The sequence below is a fragment of the Exophiala spinifera genome (assembly GCF_000836115.1).
Source record: "Exophiala spinifera strain CBS 89968 unplaced genomic scaffold supercont1.4, whole genome shotgun sequence".
NCBI classification, from domain to species: Eukaryota; Fungi; Ascomycota; class Eurotiomycetes; order Chaetothyriales; family Herpotrichiellaceae; genus Exophiala; species Exophiala spinifera.
This window is the reverse complement of record NW_015622516.1, coordinates 3,394,785-3,409,904: the sequence shown is the minus strand read 5'-3', so window position 1 is coordinate 3,409,904 and position 15,120 is coordinate 3,394,785. Positions and strand designations below refer to the sequence as shown.

At 51.3% G+C, this 15,120-nt stretch overlaps 6 protein-coding genes and 1 non-coding gene across 7 annotated transcripts; 5 read left to right on the top strand and 2 right to left on the bottom strand.

The window, feature by feature from the left end:
- Nucleotides 1-229: 229 nt before the first annotated feature.
- On the top strand, nt 230-3,848 carry PV08_06449 (uncharacterized protein; the record flags this gene model as incomplete). The annotated part of the gene is made up of 4 exons (XM_016380786.1): nt 230-307; nt 384-601; nt 654-1,024; nt 1,096-3,848. The coding sequence occupies 4 exons, from the start codon at nt 230-232 to the stop codon at nt 3,846-3,848; spliced, it is 3,420 nt and encodes a 1,139-aa protein (XP_016236613.1).
- A 406-nt stretch (nt 3,849-4,254) lies between these two features.
- Nucleotides 4,255-5,127, top strand: PV08_06448 (uncharacterized protein; the record flags this gene model as incomplete). Its single annotated transcript, XM_016380785.1, has 1 exon — nt 4,255-5,127. One exon carries the CDS (start codon nt 4,255-4,257, stop codon nt 5,125-5,127), a length of 873 nt encoding a protein of 290 aa, XP_016236612.1.
- Nucleotides 5,128-6,881: 1,754 nt separating this feature from the next.
- PV08_06447 (uncharacterized protein) lies at nt 6,882-7,639 on the bottom strand (the record flags this gene model as incomplete). Its single annotated transcript, XM_016380784.1, has 2 exons — nt 6,882-7,499; nt 7,601-7,639. 2 exons carry the CDS (start codon nt 7,637-7,639, stop codon nt 6,882-6,884), a joined length of 657 nt encoding a protein of 218 aa, XP_016236611.1.
- A 1,916-nt stretch (nt 7,640-9,555) lies between these two features.
- Nucleotides 9,556-11,669, top strand: PV08_06446 (uncharacterized protein; the record flags this gene model as incomplete). Its single annotated transcript, XM_016380783.1, has 4 exons — nt 9,556-9,835; nt 9,886-10,370; nt 10,428-10,727; nt 10,776-11,669. 4 exons carry the CDS (start codon nt 9,556-9,558, stop codon nt 11,667-11,669), a joined length of 1,959 nt encoding a protein of 652 aa, XP_016236610.1.
- Nucleotides 11,670-12,050: 381 nt separating this feature from the next.
- Nucleotides 12,051-12,938, bottom strand: PV08_06445 (required for respiratory growth protein 9, mitochondrial; the record flags this gene model as incomplete). The annotated part of the gene is made up of 1 exon (XM_016380782.1): nt 12,051-12,938. One exon carries the CDS (start codon nt 12,936-12,938, stop codon nt 12,051-12,053), a length of 888 nt encoding a protein of 295 aa, XP_016236609.1.
- A 317-nt stretch (nt 12,939-13,255) lies between these two features.
- PV08_06444 (uncharacterized protein) lies at nt 13,256-14,683 on the top strand (the record flags this gene model as incomplete). Its single annotated transcript, XM_016380781.1, has 1 exon — nt 13,256-14,683. One exon carries the CDS (start codon nt 13,256-13,258, stop codon nt 14,681-14,683), a length of 1,428 nt encoding a protein of 475 aa, XP_016236608.1.
- A 203-nt stretch (nt 14,684-14,886) lies between these two features.
- Nucleotides 14,887-15,004, top strand: PV08_06443. Its single transcript, XR_001622128.1, has one exon. It is a non-coding gene; the product is annotated as a 5S ribosomal RNA (ribosomal RNA).
- The last annotated feature ends 116 nt before the right edge of the window (nt 15,005-15,120 follow it).

Here is a 15,120-nt window from a genome sequence, read left to right as displayed (position 1 = left end):
CAAGAAGACTTTTCTTTTGTCGCTGCCACCACCTGACTCATACTTCAGGCCTAATCATATTTGGTTCTTCATGTGCTTTCTATACATGGACAAGTCTTTTGATGCTTGATCCATGTCCGCCCGGATTCGCACAGCCTCAGTGGGAAATCCTCATGCTCAACAGCCACGCTGAGCTAGATAATACCGTTTCAGCCTTGCGCCGTGCAATGCAAGGTGCACCATTGCCCACATGGGTGCTTTCGAAGAGGCACGTCCTGCCGTCGACGATGGCCTCAAGCTTGAGAAAAATGCCGGGCTCCTGATGGCAGTATGTATTATAGACGAATCTATAATGTTCTTGATGGTAGCTGTCGAGTGAGTAATCAGCTGACGGTAGACACAAGACGAATAATGCAACAATCGCCTTCAAAGCCAATACCGAGCGACTGTATATGCCCGAGCCGCACTTCTATAAGCACTTTGCGAAACAGCCGTTTCAAACGTCTCCCGCAATCAATCGAGGATACTGGCTCCGCATGCGGGCGGTAGAGTGGGTCGTTCGCCAATTTCTTGAAAAGCCGTCTGGCCAGAGAAAGGTCATTATCAACTTGGGCTGTGGCTAGTAAGTACTCATGGGGCTGCCTCTTAGACCGATTGAAATGCTGATACATCAGCGATCCAATGCCGTTTCAATGGCTCGCCCGCGAAAAGCCGCTATGCTCCAACACGAAATTTATCGACGTTGATTATGAGCTTCTAATAGAAACCAAACGCGATATTATTTTCAGTCGACCAGAGATGAAGGGCTTGTTGCACTCCGTCATGACCAGTTCGAGCGACATTTGCCCTGGGATCTTGATTGATAGCCAGGAATACTCTGCCCTTGGCTGTGATCTTCGGAATCTCCGAAAGCTGGGCAGACTTCTGACTTCTGTGGTGGATCTAGAAGACAGTATGGTGTTGTGTGTAGCGGAGGATAGCACGTGCTTCATGCGCACAGATGATGCTAATGCTCTCATACAATGGAGTTCTGTTCTCTCAAGGGGTATAACACCACGCTGAGCCCAACCCTAATTCAACTCGTTGACCTTCAGGATCGAACTAACAATACTGCAGACGTGACTTTTTGCGCCTTGGAGCCGCGCAGTCCCGATCAACCTGACAATGCATTTACAGCGAAAATGACCGGCTACTATGCTAAACAGGGGACACCTCTAAGATCTATTTTTGAATACGACGGACGACATACCCAAAACCAACGTTTTCGCGAAGCTGGATTTCCTAGCATTGAGTATCAGAATCTCTGGGAGTTATGGGCAGACTCAAGATTTCTATCGCCGTCTCAAAGAATGGCCTTGGATTACATTGAGCCTTTTGACGCTTGGGAAGAGTTTGCTCTTCACGCTAGCCATCACTGCCTCATTGTGGCTCACAATCAGATGGACCCATTCTTGCCCCAGCGGATAATCTCCCGTCGAAACTCTGATGCGAGTGATGCTTCAGACATATCTGCAAGAACTTCCTCGCCAAACAACCCAGATTCACAACTGACTGCTTTTCGCTACTACAAAGCCCCAGGCAACCTTTGCGAGCGTCATCACGGTTCCACCTACCCAATCCCTGGCCAAGATGCGATCGCAGTATACGGAGGCCAAGGTCCTACCTCATGCCGAGCGACAAGTGCAGTCTGTAGGCCACGATATCTTCGTGATGAGACACCGACAGTTTTGCCTCCTGAAGTAGGTGCTCGCTGCTGTCATGTGTGCACCGCAATGATCAACGGCGATAACATTCTGGTTGGAGGCCGTGCGTTACCGCACCAACCCCTACGAGACTGCTGGTTACAGAAGGGCAATACCTGGCATCGCATTCATGATTTACCAGAGCCTCGGTATCGATGCCGAGTGGTCCCTGTCACATTGCCTGACAACCTGTTCGGTGCCGTCTGTTTAGGCGGAAAAACAGGACCTACAAAAGTGGCCACTGACATACTTCTTTGGGAGCCAAACAGAGGCTGGCGTGTCCTTCGGGCCTTGATCAACCAGCCAGTGCCTCGATTTGGTCCGAACTTTATTCGCCTAGGCTTCAACCACGGTGTGTTCTTCGGCGGAATGCGACAGGATGGAGTAATATGTCAAGATTTCTGGCGATGGAGGCTTGTCATACGCGACAATGTCGTAGTAGGCATCTCGTTCCGTCCTTCTCATGCCCTGGACGCCAGCGCCGGAGCCTACCCGTGGTTCTCCCGCTTTGGTGCGTCCTATGGTTTTGTCCAGGACAATTTACTGATCATCGGAGGAATTGCAAAGGGTGGCTGTATTCCCAAAACATATGAAATACTGTCCATGACTGGCAGTTTTTCTATTCTTCATGACGAAGGAAAAGAGCCCAGCCTCCGTGTTACCTCGGTTGAACCGACCAGAGATTCGGATTGCCCTCGACCATTCTTAATTGGCCATTCGACCCACAGAACGCAGGCTGGCATGTTCGTAATCATCGGAGGAGGGAGTACCTGTTTTCATTATGGTACTTATTTCAATAAAGGTATATGGGTCTTGCACGATAAGGAGGCTGGTATATCAGCCGATTGGGTAATCGTCCCGACGCGGCCTTCTGTCCTCACCGGGGCCAGTTCAGAACCTAGTGTCAATGGTGGCGATCACCAACAAGACGGGTTTCTCATCAAGAGGGCTTTGATAAAGAATCAGCGCGAATTTCAAATCATGATACAGAAGCTGAGGCCAATCGTCATGCCAATGCTCGATTTCGGACCATGCATGCGACTCTGGTCATTGGAGCATCTTCAAGGCCGTAGCGGTCTTCACCTATCATCTGAGCCACAGACAAGAACCACCTCACGGAACGACAGTGGCGACTCTCACGACGTCAAATCAATGCTTCGCGAACACCTTCAGAGGGCCAGCATTGTATCAACGGACTTCTATCCTCATGGACTCTCCGCGACAGCACAAGACCTAAGGCCGATCAACCTAACGGATGAACTGCCGGAACTAGCATACGACTTTCAGCTACCGTCCGAGATATCATGTATTAAGCCTCTTGTCCACTCCACCCTCTTTCATATTTCGAATGGTATCAGCACGTTTCTCAAGTACGACGTGATGGCCACGATACTTGTTCAAGTCCGTGGAGCGAAGAAATTGGTGCTCCTCCCACCGTGTGACCTCAACGAAATCGGATATGCTCCCGGAGCGGTACACAGCAACATGCGTGTTTTTAGCAATACCGGGGCCGGTCAGAGGTACTCATTACATCCCCCGCCTAGGACAAGTCCACACCTTGCCATACTGAAGGCTGGGGAAGCTTTGTTCATCCCGCCATTCTGGTCGTTTGCTCATGTACCCCATTTTGAGCGTTCGAATGTTGCGAAGCAGACTAGCCGAAACTTCAACTCTGATGGCAATATATCCAGGAGATTGAGTTATGCCGGTTCCGACACTTCAAATTCGTCTTTTTCAAGTGCATCAGAATTCGCATACGAGGATCCTAATCTCGGCAGTCGACCACCTCTCTCAGAGGACAGAATCGTTCGAGAACAGGCTTCTAACCTTGACATCGCGGTCAGCATCACTTTCCGCACCCTCGACTCATGTGCATATGCTTCGTCTCCCACATCGGCTGGAAACCTCGCTCTTGTAGCGTATGAAAAGGGCCGCCAGGATATGGAGAGAGTCTTGGAAAGGTTTACACGCCACGAGACTCACACGGCAAACGGTTTGATGCGTGATACTGATGTCAATGGAAAGGCGCACTCGGGTATCACTCTGAATGCCTTGCCGATAGATGTTACAAAAGCTTTGTTGGAGCGGCTAGGCAAGGAGCTGCTTTCGAAGGCGGAAGCTTTGTGAAGAAACGAGTCTGCAAACATCTGTGGTCGTGACGTGATTTTTTCTGTTGAATATTGGGAGACCACACCCAATCAGGGTGAGTCAGCAAGAGCACACTCGTGGCGGGTATGTTTGTCAGTCCAGCTGTGACACCGAAGCACTACAGGTAACAGTATCGGCGCTGACCAGGAGCATTGAATGAAAGCTTCACCCTCTTCTAGAAACAGTCTCACGAAGTCCACGGCGTCACTTCAATACAAACATGTCAGCAAATTCTTCATGCCTGTTCGCTCCCAGGGGGCTATAAATGACATCTCATTACGTCTCCTCTCCCACCTACACCTACCACTAACTTCGAGTTCCTGTATCACATCAGCAGACTGGCCCTTGATCACGCACAGGATCATCATCTACTGCATCTCACAGCATGCCCTTCTCACAAGTCAGGAGCAGCCCTGGAAGGGATGGAAATCGACCCCCTCGCCTTCCGACAGGCTTAAGATACGACCTGGTGCCGCTCTCATCCCGTCCACGCAGTCGTGGTCCTCAATCTCACCACTCTGGAAGTGACCGCCGACCACTTGCCCCCGTGCCTGAGCGTGAGCGCGAGTACTCGCCCACTTCAGAGTTGGACTCGGACTCGAGCTCAGACTACGTATACGGACGTCCACCACGCCACCCGGTCTACCGCGCTCCGTCATCAACAAGTTCAGGGTTGCATTGCACGCCTTGGATCGTCAATATAGAAACGATCAACACCACGCACAGGTGCTCGGATGCACATTTCTTCCGCGACCCGATCCAAGTGCAGCCCGGCGAGGTTGGCACGGTCGCCCTCCCCATCCTCCCTCGCAGCGAGCCCTTCGGCATCGGCCTCTCGATCATGACGCTCACGCCGACCATGTTCACGCCAGGCGCACCGTTCTCGGAGCTGAACTGGCCCGTGCTGGCCGCTCAGGGGTTTTACAAGTTCGACATCCACGTCGGCCACGTCCACGACTCGACGGACGCACCGGCGCTGTGCGACGGGCGCAGACCGACGCGGTTCAACAGCACCATTCGCCACCGGCTTATGCCGGGCGTGGATCTGCTCTGGTGCAAGTATGACGCCGACGTAAGCCCGTGGGCCATGTTGTGTACCCCAGCGTTCGAGATGGTGCACATGAGGAGCTGGGCTGACGGTGTGCGGAACAGAGTCGTCGGTCAGGCCGCAGATATGCCTGGAAGGGTTGCCTGGATAGAGCCGGGCGAGCAAAGTCCGCTGGAAGAGGTGTTGTATGGGAGGCCGTCAGGACGTTGACGTGCTCTGTGTGTATGAGGGGTGCTTGTCGAAAACCTACTCTATTCATACTTGCGAGGTTGAAGGGCGAGTGTGATGACCGATTTCCCAGATGACTCAGTTTTGCTGCTACGCTTGATCCAGGCTTATACCAAGACTGGTGATAGCTACTTACTAGTAAAAGAATCTCTTTGAAATGAGAAACGCCCGGTGTAATATACCGTATCTTTGACGTCTCTGGTGTATATGGCGATACGTCCTGACTGAAACTCTTGCATCCTGCCTGACTTTTGCTCCACCGTCCCGTGGCAACGGTCCTGATATTAAGCATTCCTACACTTCTAGAGGACGTAATCTCTGCTAGGGAACAACAGTCTGGACGTGCTCAATCCAGCCATTTCAAAGGGTACGGAAGAGGCCGAGCTTGGTTGGCCCTGAGGAAGAGGAATCACGACCACCAAACGAGAAGGAATCAGAAACGGGGAAGAGATCAAATTCAGATTGCTGCCTACGTTGACACAACGTCGATGGGCTTTCTGACCCCAGGCAGTGCAACCAATGTCACAGAGAATCATACTATCTCAGCCCAAAAAAATCCGCAATCCGCAAGAAGACCCAGTCCGACCATCAAACAATGGCTGAGTGAGTGACTGGCAACATGCCAGGCCTAGCATCCGCATTCCACCAAGCTTTCGGTCCGAGAAAAGACCTGAAATCGAATCGTGCTCGTACAGGATCGAATAAAAGGTTTCGACGTCTGCAATCACCACATAGCTCGGCAGGTGTCTGAAAACATGGCCTCAGCCACGAGAAGGACCAGGTACCGATCGTGGGTCACTGGCCTTTGGAGCGGGTCGACTTGGTGGCTTCGCGTTCTTCGGTTTAGTCGGACTGTTGCTGCGCCCTGGTTTACCGTCGCCCGTGTCAACGCTGTTACTCATGATGAGAATTTTTTGTAGAGTATAAATCTAGGTATGTAGGTGGGTCTCGACCTGAGTTTGAGGTTTGGCAAAGGCTTGTGGGGAACGTTCGAAGACGAATTGTGATCGGACAGAAGATAGTTGGGATGTTTCAGGTTTATATAGTCCTCGGGGGGGGGGGGGGGGAGGGATACAAACGGTCTCCTGACTCAAGAATTTACAAACACCCCGTCATGATCGCAACCATCACAGCCAAACAGGATTGTACTATTGTTCGATACGGGTGATGGGGACAAGTGCGTTTGATCAGACCGAGCAAGATGACTGGTTCGAGTGTCTGATCGATTGAAAGGAGTAGGATGGCTTTCTCGAGCGAGTAATGTACCACCAACTTTCGCACAGAGGCTAGGGAATACGTTGACATCGCAACCGGTAGTCATTGCCGCACGTCAACCTTGGACTGTATCACTCAACAGCCCCTCCCCACGCAACGGTTGTGGGAGCTGTACTTTGGCCTGACGATTGCCCCCTGCAAGAAAGTACCAACCGGAGTCCTTGAGAAGGGGGAGAAATCTGAGATGTGACAAACTTTAACCCGGATATCCTGGGGAGTGAACCCACCAAAATGAACATCGTAGGTGTCATGGTCTGAGACCTTTGAAAACGTCCCTCGGATAGCTGAAAGAGCCGACTTTTGCTTGAAGAACGTTGGGTATCTCTCGATTCTCACATATCTGCTCAATGCTCAATGTGCTGAGTCAGTCACCGTGCCGTGGCCATCACCAACCAGCGCCGATGTAGTAATATACAGCAGGCAATAATGCCACTCCTTGCTCTTTTTTACCAACTAAGAAATTATGCCTCCGATGTCAATCTCTCTGCAGCCTCTCTCGCTTTCTTCAATTCTGCCTGCTGTTTCCGGAGCGCATCCATACCGGCCTTAACGAGGACTCGATCTGCTTCAGACTTGCGTGCAGTATCCTGTAGTTTCCGTCTGAGTAGCTCGTCCTGCGGAGAGATTGATACATCCTTGCATGCTGTTTTGTGTTGAAACCATCTCCAGATTTCTCTTGAATGCTTGCCCTTTAGAGCTAGGATGCCATTTCTCGTGAAGATGGGCAACGGCGTGGAGGTTGAATTCAGATCGGTAGGTTCTTGTAGTTTGGTCTGTATCTCGGTCCATTCGTCTTCCAGTTTTTCGGAGTCGATTCTTTTTTGTAGCGTTTCTAACGCGGCTTTATCGGTGCTCTCGAACGTCAGCTCTAATGTTGAGGCTTGTGTATCTTCGACCCGTATAGGTAAAGAAGGGTTATGGTATTTCAGTCGTGGAAGGCTATCCTTTGCGAACATTCTGGGGCCCTGATTGCTTAAAGACCATTCTGTCCGGGGATATTTCATCGTGAGTCGAGTTAATTGAGGAGAGGGAGGAGGAGGGAGGACAGCCGCGCCTTTGCCATACTGAACCGCCAATAACTGGAGAGAATAAGCTTGAAGAAGATAGAGCAGGTCATCCAAAACTCACTTTCTGTTTCTTGTTAGCGGAGAATTACATCTCAAAGTCGATTAGAACTCACAGGCTGGAAGTTTCGCATGCGCTTTGCAAGATTAACCATTTTCGCAGTTCACTGTCGAAGCTTCTTGATGGGATGGGCTTGATAATAACACACAAGAAAAACTGAACAGATATCACAGCCAATGTGTCTTCGCAGTTCATCCACGCCGCAGGTGCAAATTTAACCACAGATCCCAGAGCAAACTGACCATCATCATGAAGCCGCCATCAGCGCTTTCGCATGGGAATTTCCTGGCACAAACACGCCGAGACACTTGCGGAGCCTCACCAGCCTTGTCTCGGCGTGTTTGTAAAAGAGCGGAGACTCACTAGACTGGCTCGGCAAGGCCAGGAACAAAAGGGGAGCCATTCTATTTTGACCCGCGTACCTGTACGCCTGCTCAGTCTTATAGAACGATCAATGGATGAGTACAAGTACAATCACACATCTATTGTTGCATATGGTCAGCTGGGAGGAATGACTAACGGCCGTGGTCCCCCATACTCTCAGTCATAATAGCAAAGGGTGTTCACTTGTGGATGGACTGCTAGTTTGTCTGGTGCTGTCGTCATTTCGTCTTGGTGTGCAGAGTATCACGCCCGTGCAATGTTTGTGGAATGAATTCATTCTCTTTGATAGCCACTAAGCGTTGACACCGAAGATTTTGAGAGTCCTTTCTGTCTAAGGCAGCGAGACTCATACACTCGCATCAAATGGACCTGGTGGTCGAAACCCTCCACATCAATCTGTTTCGCTGATGTATGATATGGCGAAGACCAGAGGAAGAAGCTTCCATCTGGTGCTTTGTAGAACTCAGAATAAAATTGCGGCGCCCTTGGACGCAGAGTAGCCAAATCGGTGGCCTAGACCCATACAAGGATCTTTCAGCATGTTTCTTGACTTGTGAGAGGAGCTCTGATCCACATTGACATCAAGGATTCCTAATATGTGTTCTCGGGGAGGTATTCAGGAGACATTGGGGAAGAGCATATGAGAGCAAGTAATCGACTGATTGCGGAGCGGATCGAAGTCCTGCGACGGTCAGTTCATTTGCTCTGTCAAAAATGGAGAATGCTTCCCCTGTAGTGGTTGGTGCCCTTGGTGATGACTGGAAAGTATGGCTCTAGCACTCGAGAAAGCTTAGCACAACTTGCGAAGAGGGCCCTCCGTAGGACACACTTTCAGGAGGGAGCCATGAAGTTTCTCGACGAGGCCTCTTGTAAACAAGGTTGTTCAGTAGTGGCAAGGTGAAGGATTAAGATCCCAACGAATACATAATCCTCAAAGATATGCCACTGGTGAGTTATACCCTCACCTTTGCTGCATCAATTGCAACAAATCACTTGAAGCACAGCAGGCGTTGAGAAGAGCGATATGAATGAATGTCTGAAGAAGGATAGAGCAGTAGGGCGGGTCTCATAAGGGTCCCGGGAGGGCAAGAGGACAGGGGTCCGCTGGATCGTGTGTCAGGCACCCTTGACATCGGCAGGCCAACAGAATCAGATGCAAAAGAAGAAACTAAGAAAGAAAGACCAAGTAGGGTTCGAAATGAATGTAACGGCTGTGCCCGATGTAGTCGCTGGAGAGCGCAGGCATGGTCGGACGTCCTTCCCTCCTCGTGACTCCAGCCAGGTAGAGTCTTCCAGTGAAGTGTCTTTTCACAGCTCTTCCCTTCTCTGTTCAATCCTCTCTCCTCCCAACATCATCCTTTCATCAAACATCCATCAAGAAAAGACCTTTGTAACTCTCTTCTCATCGTTGAAACCGTTCCAGCTTGTCCAGGCTATCGTCTGCGTGTCCGTAAGGACGTCGTAGGAGTACGCTGCCGTCACTCTGAGCGGTCTCCATACTCACTCCCTTCCTTCAACAACCTTGATCATCACAATCAACTTTCATCTTCCTAAAGCATCTCTTCAAACCCTTTCCTAGGTTTCCTTGAGACAACCATCTCAAGTACAGACTATTCTTCATCAATCATGGCCGACACCGACGCTGGCACTTACCAGGTCGACGTCGACTCGCCAGAGGCAGTCCGTATCTTGACCGTCCTGGCTCACCCACAATACCGCATTGTTCAAGTTGGACACAAGCCAGACATTCCCATCTCGCATGTTGCAAATGCATTTGGCTTTCTTGGTCTCGTTCAGCTCGTCGGCTACCTCTTTCTCCTGGGCTACAATGCCTGGGTCAGCACTGCAACGGGCAGAAAGGCCTGGGCCGCATGGTTGTTCGCTATCGGACAATGTCTCGAGCAACGTGAGTAAACTGTCACAGCTTGTGTAAAAAGGCTTCTGACAAGTGCACAGTTGGAATGGTTGCGGATTCGTTGTGGAGACTGATCGTCGGTTTTGCACGCTCTGAGCAACAACGCCAGAGACTTCGTCTCATGGGCGATGGTGACAAAGTTCCACTTGTTGATGTCTTCATCGTCTCGTGTGGCGAGCCAAGAGACATCATTCTTGACACGGTTAAAGCGGCCCTCCACATCGACTACCCCAGAGACCGATTCCGAATAATCCTTTCCGATGATGGGAACGACAAAAAGTTGAGGAACGCCTGCGAGGGCATCAAGAAAAGATACCACAACCTCCACTATTGGGCCCGTGATAAGAAGGAGGAGAATCATGGGTACAAGGCTGGCAACCTCAACACGGCCATGAGACATTTTGATGACCCGGCTGAGTTCAAAGCTGTCTTCGATGCTGACATGATTCCGGAACCTGGTGTCCTCCGAGTGCTCCTCCCGCACATGTTGATGGACGATCGTGTCGGCATGGTGACATGTGCCCAAGTGAGTAATCAGATCCTTTTCATCGTCGAAGCATAAACTGACATTCGATATCAATAGCACCACTACAACATCCCTGACAATGATCCATTGTATCAGGCAAATGTGACTGGCCCAGGTGCAGACGATGGTATTCGTGACAGCGTGGGCGCAGCTTGGTGTCCAGGTAGTGGTTTCATCATTCGACATGATGCATGGTTTGACATTGGTGGCTTCCCCGAATTCTCCATTACTGAAGATCTGATCACAAGCTGGCTTCTCCACGGCAAAGGCTGGAAAATCGCTCTGGTCCATGAGGTTCTTCAATGGGGCATCCAACCTGACTGCATCATCAGCCATCTGAAACAGCGTCGTCGTTGGGTGAGTGACACCGAACACAGCCAGTGAGCAGATGACTAACAAGGCTAGTGGACTGGTCATATTCATGACGCTTGGACACTGAAATTCTCTTTCGACCAACGCGTCCGAGGTGCCTTTCCCATTCAACGTATGGCCATGTTCCACCACTGCCTCCGCCCATGGTTGTACACTGTCTGCAGATTTCTTGGCCTTTTCTTGTGCTTGATTGCCATGGCAGTTGGACCTGTTGTTGCCACTCCTCAGGCAGATTCCCTTTACATGGTGACCTTGGCTCTGGCCTGCCGGTGGGTGTTTACTGCCTGGTCTGACTGGAAGTCCGGTCAGCGTGGCATCTTCTGGAACCTGAGACGACGCCAAGCAACAAATGCCTGGATGGCAAACCACTTCACCCGAGACGTTTTTCGAACCATAATCCCTTCTTCCTGGTGCTCCAGGCTTGGTTTTGAAATCAGTAGAGCTGACAAAACCTCGACTGGAGTCAAGGAACGATATGCGGACAAACGCCCTAAAGGATACAGGGAGCGCCTTCTCAGCATTCAACGTCGCGAGGGCATTTTGTATCATGGTGTTGTCGCCGTCGTGTACATTATTGTCGTCCTGGTCGTCCTGGTCTTTGAGTGGCGCAGCAGCTCGCCAAATTTCTGGTACCGCATCATGGCTCGAATCGGGTTCCCAGGGATGGGCATGATTGAGGTGGTTCCTTTGTACCTGAGTCCCATCATCTATGCCATGTTTCCACCAACAATGCCAAAGCGCCGTGATTGCATGGTGTACAATGCAGAGTTGAAGGTGTGGCGTCCAGCTGAGGAGTTCAAAACCATTGAGTGGACAAGAGAGTCGTGGTGGCTGGAAGTACCACATGCTTTGGCAATGACCTGGCTGCCCATCTGCATCATGTACCTCCGTCTCTTTCTGGCCGGGGAAGGCAACGAGCTTGCGTAAAGCATGACTGAAGAAGGTGGCAACAATTGTGGACAAGACTCGGCGTGTGTGGGAGCACCACCACAACCAACGCAATTGAGCCATCAGGCAGCAATCGGTGAGAGAGGGAGGAGGCATGGTGCTCGCAGGGAACACATACAAGAATGGGCTTGATGAGGCGGCAGTATACACTTTACAATTGTGAATGTGTATTCGGCGAAGGTGTATCGAGAAGAGTGGCAACATGCACAAGTGTGGGAGTATGAAACAAATCACAAGGCAGGTGCTTGGCCGGTCTCACGCAAGGAGACAGACAGACACAACAACGTCGTCAAATGTACTTACAGCCCCAACAGAATTAGCTCAATGTTCCAATGAACAAAGCAGGAGTTTATTGCTGAATCAGGCACTCCTCGCATTATCCAGCATCTCCTTCGCTCTCAGCTTCTCTTCAAACTCGTCGGGATCCTCCTGCGCTCTCTCCTTTCTCCTCTGCGGCCTCAGGCCCAATTCTGCCTGCTGGTCCCAGATACGGTCATGTCTTTTGGCCCACCGCTCTCTTTTCTTCTCCATTTCCTTCTCAGACGGCCGCCATTTGCTCTTGAGGATACGACGAATGGCTTCAGGTGACACTTTGAAGTGCTCCGCCAACAGCGGCGTGGAGTATCTTTCTGGATCCTGCTCGTGTAGGGCTCGGATACCTTCCATGGTGTCTGGTGACAATTTCTTCCTTGGATTCCATCCTGCTTCACCAAACTTCTTCTTCAAAGCATCTTTCTGGGTTTTCCAAGGCTCTGACTTCTGCTTTCTAGGTTCGGCCGAGTCTCTCAGTCCAATGCGTCTTTTGCCTCCACTGTTCTGATCTCCTGCGTTCGGAGAGACCTGATGTTGCGATTCGGACTTGTCTTGTAACGACATCCTGCCAAGCTCTCCCTGAAGCCGTACAACCTCCCCTCTGGTTTCCGTGGCCGAGGACATCCCAGAGCCGGATTCCTCGCTATTTTCGCCGCCAAATATTGATCCTCGCCCTGAACCTGGCTCTTCTATGTGACCAATGTCAAGAGACGCAGTAGCCCTACAAGAGGATGACAGCCTCCGCCTCTTGGACACATGGCCATTATGACTGGGTGCAAACACGAAAGACACGGATTGGCAGCGGTGAAGAGCTGTTGATACTGAGGAGATCGGCGACTTGAATGAGAGGACGGAAGGGAAATATACTTTTTGAGGCTGTGGTCCGCAACGAAGGGTGTTTAGAAGGATTGAGCTCGATCGGACGTTGAAAGACATGATTACGGAACTTCACAAGGTGTGCTACACGCTCGACCGTGGCCTCGGTCCTTGATTTCGTAGAGAAATACTGTGAGTGCATCGGTCTCTTGGAGCGCGCAGGCGATTATTTCATAGTTTGAGATGAAATTGCACCATGACTAGCCGGATCGCCGCATCTAAGCGAAACTTGACTCGTGACATACGTTGACATCAACACTATCCGCTAATCAGAGAGACGATTTGACAGCCGGTTTCGCCTCCCATACCATGCCGTCCTCCCTTCATCTTGAGGCAGGTCGCTGCCGTCAAGGTCCCGATCCATTTTTGAAGATAAAATGGCATGGCCGAATCCCTTTCGGCGGAGGGACGAGCGTACTCGGACCTGCTGGGGCTACACCTTTCAGTTGACCTCGGACCATCTTACCGCAGAGCAGGCACATCCTATGAAATACACCTATGATGTGTTGGGGGAGGAATGCTATCAGATTTTGAATCAGCTGGAGCCGCAGTCGAGTAAACCCGACACCATAGTAGCAAAGGCTGAAGCAGAAGAATCTATCAAGAGCCCAACCTCCCACCAGCCAAAATTGAAGCAGGACCTGTACATCCTTCTGAGGGACAACAAGGACAAGCATGTAAAACTTCGGCAACTATGGGACGAAGCAACAAAAGTCCCAGACTGGGTTGACTGGGATCAAATCGCCCGTGGCCAAGACGTTTTCTATCGATATGGCGGCGCCACCTTGACCGGTCTGGCGTTTCAATCCCTCCTCGGAGGCATGGGCGCCAATCGTGTAGTTGAGGTTCTTGCCAGAACAGGTGGGTTTTCCGTCAAGGTCGCACGCCACCGGCTTTTTGAGACGACGCAGCACATTCTCGAATGCACGAGATCCATAGAATCGATTCGACCCGACGGCACCGGCTTCGCATCGACTCTCCGCGTCAGGCTGTTGCACGCCGCAGTCCGGCAGCGCATCACGAAACTTGCCGAGACGCGGCCGGACTACTACAGCGTCGAACGATATGGCGTCCCGATTAACGATCTGGACTGCATTGCAACGATCGGCACCTTTTCAGGCACCATCGTCTGGCTGTCTTTGCCTCGGCAGGGAATCTGGCTCCGCGAGCAGGAGATCGTCGACTACATCGCACTCTGGCGGCTCATCGCACACTACATGGGCACGCCGACCGAATGGTTCGAGACACCGGCAAGAGCCAAGGCGATGATGGAGTCACTGCTCATGAACGAGATCAACCCGAGCGAGACGTCGAAGATCCTAGCGGCGAACGTCATTCGCTCCCTGGAGAACCAGCCGCCTACGTACGCGTCGAGGTCGTTCCTCGAGGTCAACGCCCGCTGGCTGAACGGACGTGACCTGTGCGACGCCCTGGGCATTGGTCACCCGTCGGCGTGGTACTGGGCGCTCATGGCGGGACAGTGTATATTCTTCATGTCGGTGTGTTACGTGTATAGATCCATACCGGCGCTAGATCGACGGAAAGTCAATGCTTTGCGCAACGTGTTCTGGACAATGATCGTCGAGGGCAAGTTCGGCTTGGGCCAGGAAACCGTGTTCGACTTCAAATACATTCCCGACTACAACGTCCTCACGGCCAAAGGTGGCGACGAAGAAGTCAAGGCCAGAGACGCCAGCGTAGAGCGAAAGTATCGCAACACACTTCTCGTCGCCGTTGGCTGTGTCGCTCTTGCTGGCTACGTTGGTTTCAGGATCACGTCGACGGTTTTTGCACGACTATTTTAAGACGATAAAGGTACATGCAGAATGACCGTGACGGACGGACACCATAGACACGAACTCCGTTAAACCTCCCAACCGAGTACCCACTGTCCCGCGTCGAGGACCGAATCGACATCCGCACCGGATCAGAGCTCTATACACGAATCCACCCTTCGTACTTTGCTTTACCAGAATATCAACCACACCCCTTGAATCTTCCTCCGCAATCGACCATAGGACGTGTACAAACAGGGCTTCCCGTCCGCTCAGCCGTACTTAAGCCACGTGCCGTTCAGTTAGTACTACCGTGGGTGACCAGGTGGGAATCCTGAATGTTGATTGTTTTTTTTCCTCGTTTGCTTCGGTTCTGTCCATGTTGGCGATACAAATGTATTTGTTTCTTTTTGCTCCCACTTCTGATCAGCAAGAACTATCCACGCGTCTATACAATTTCAATGTGA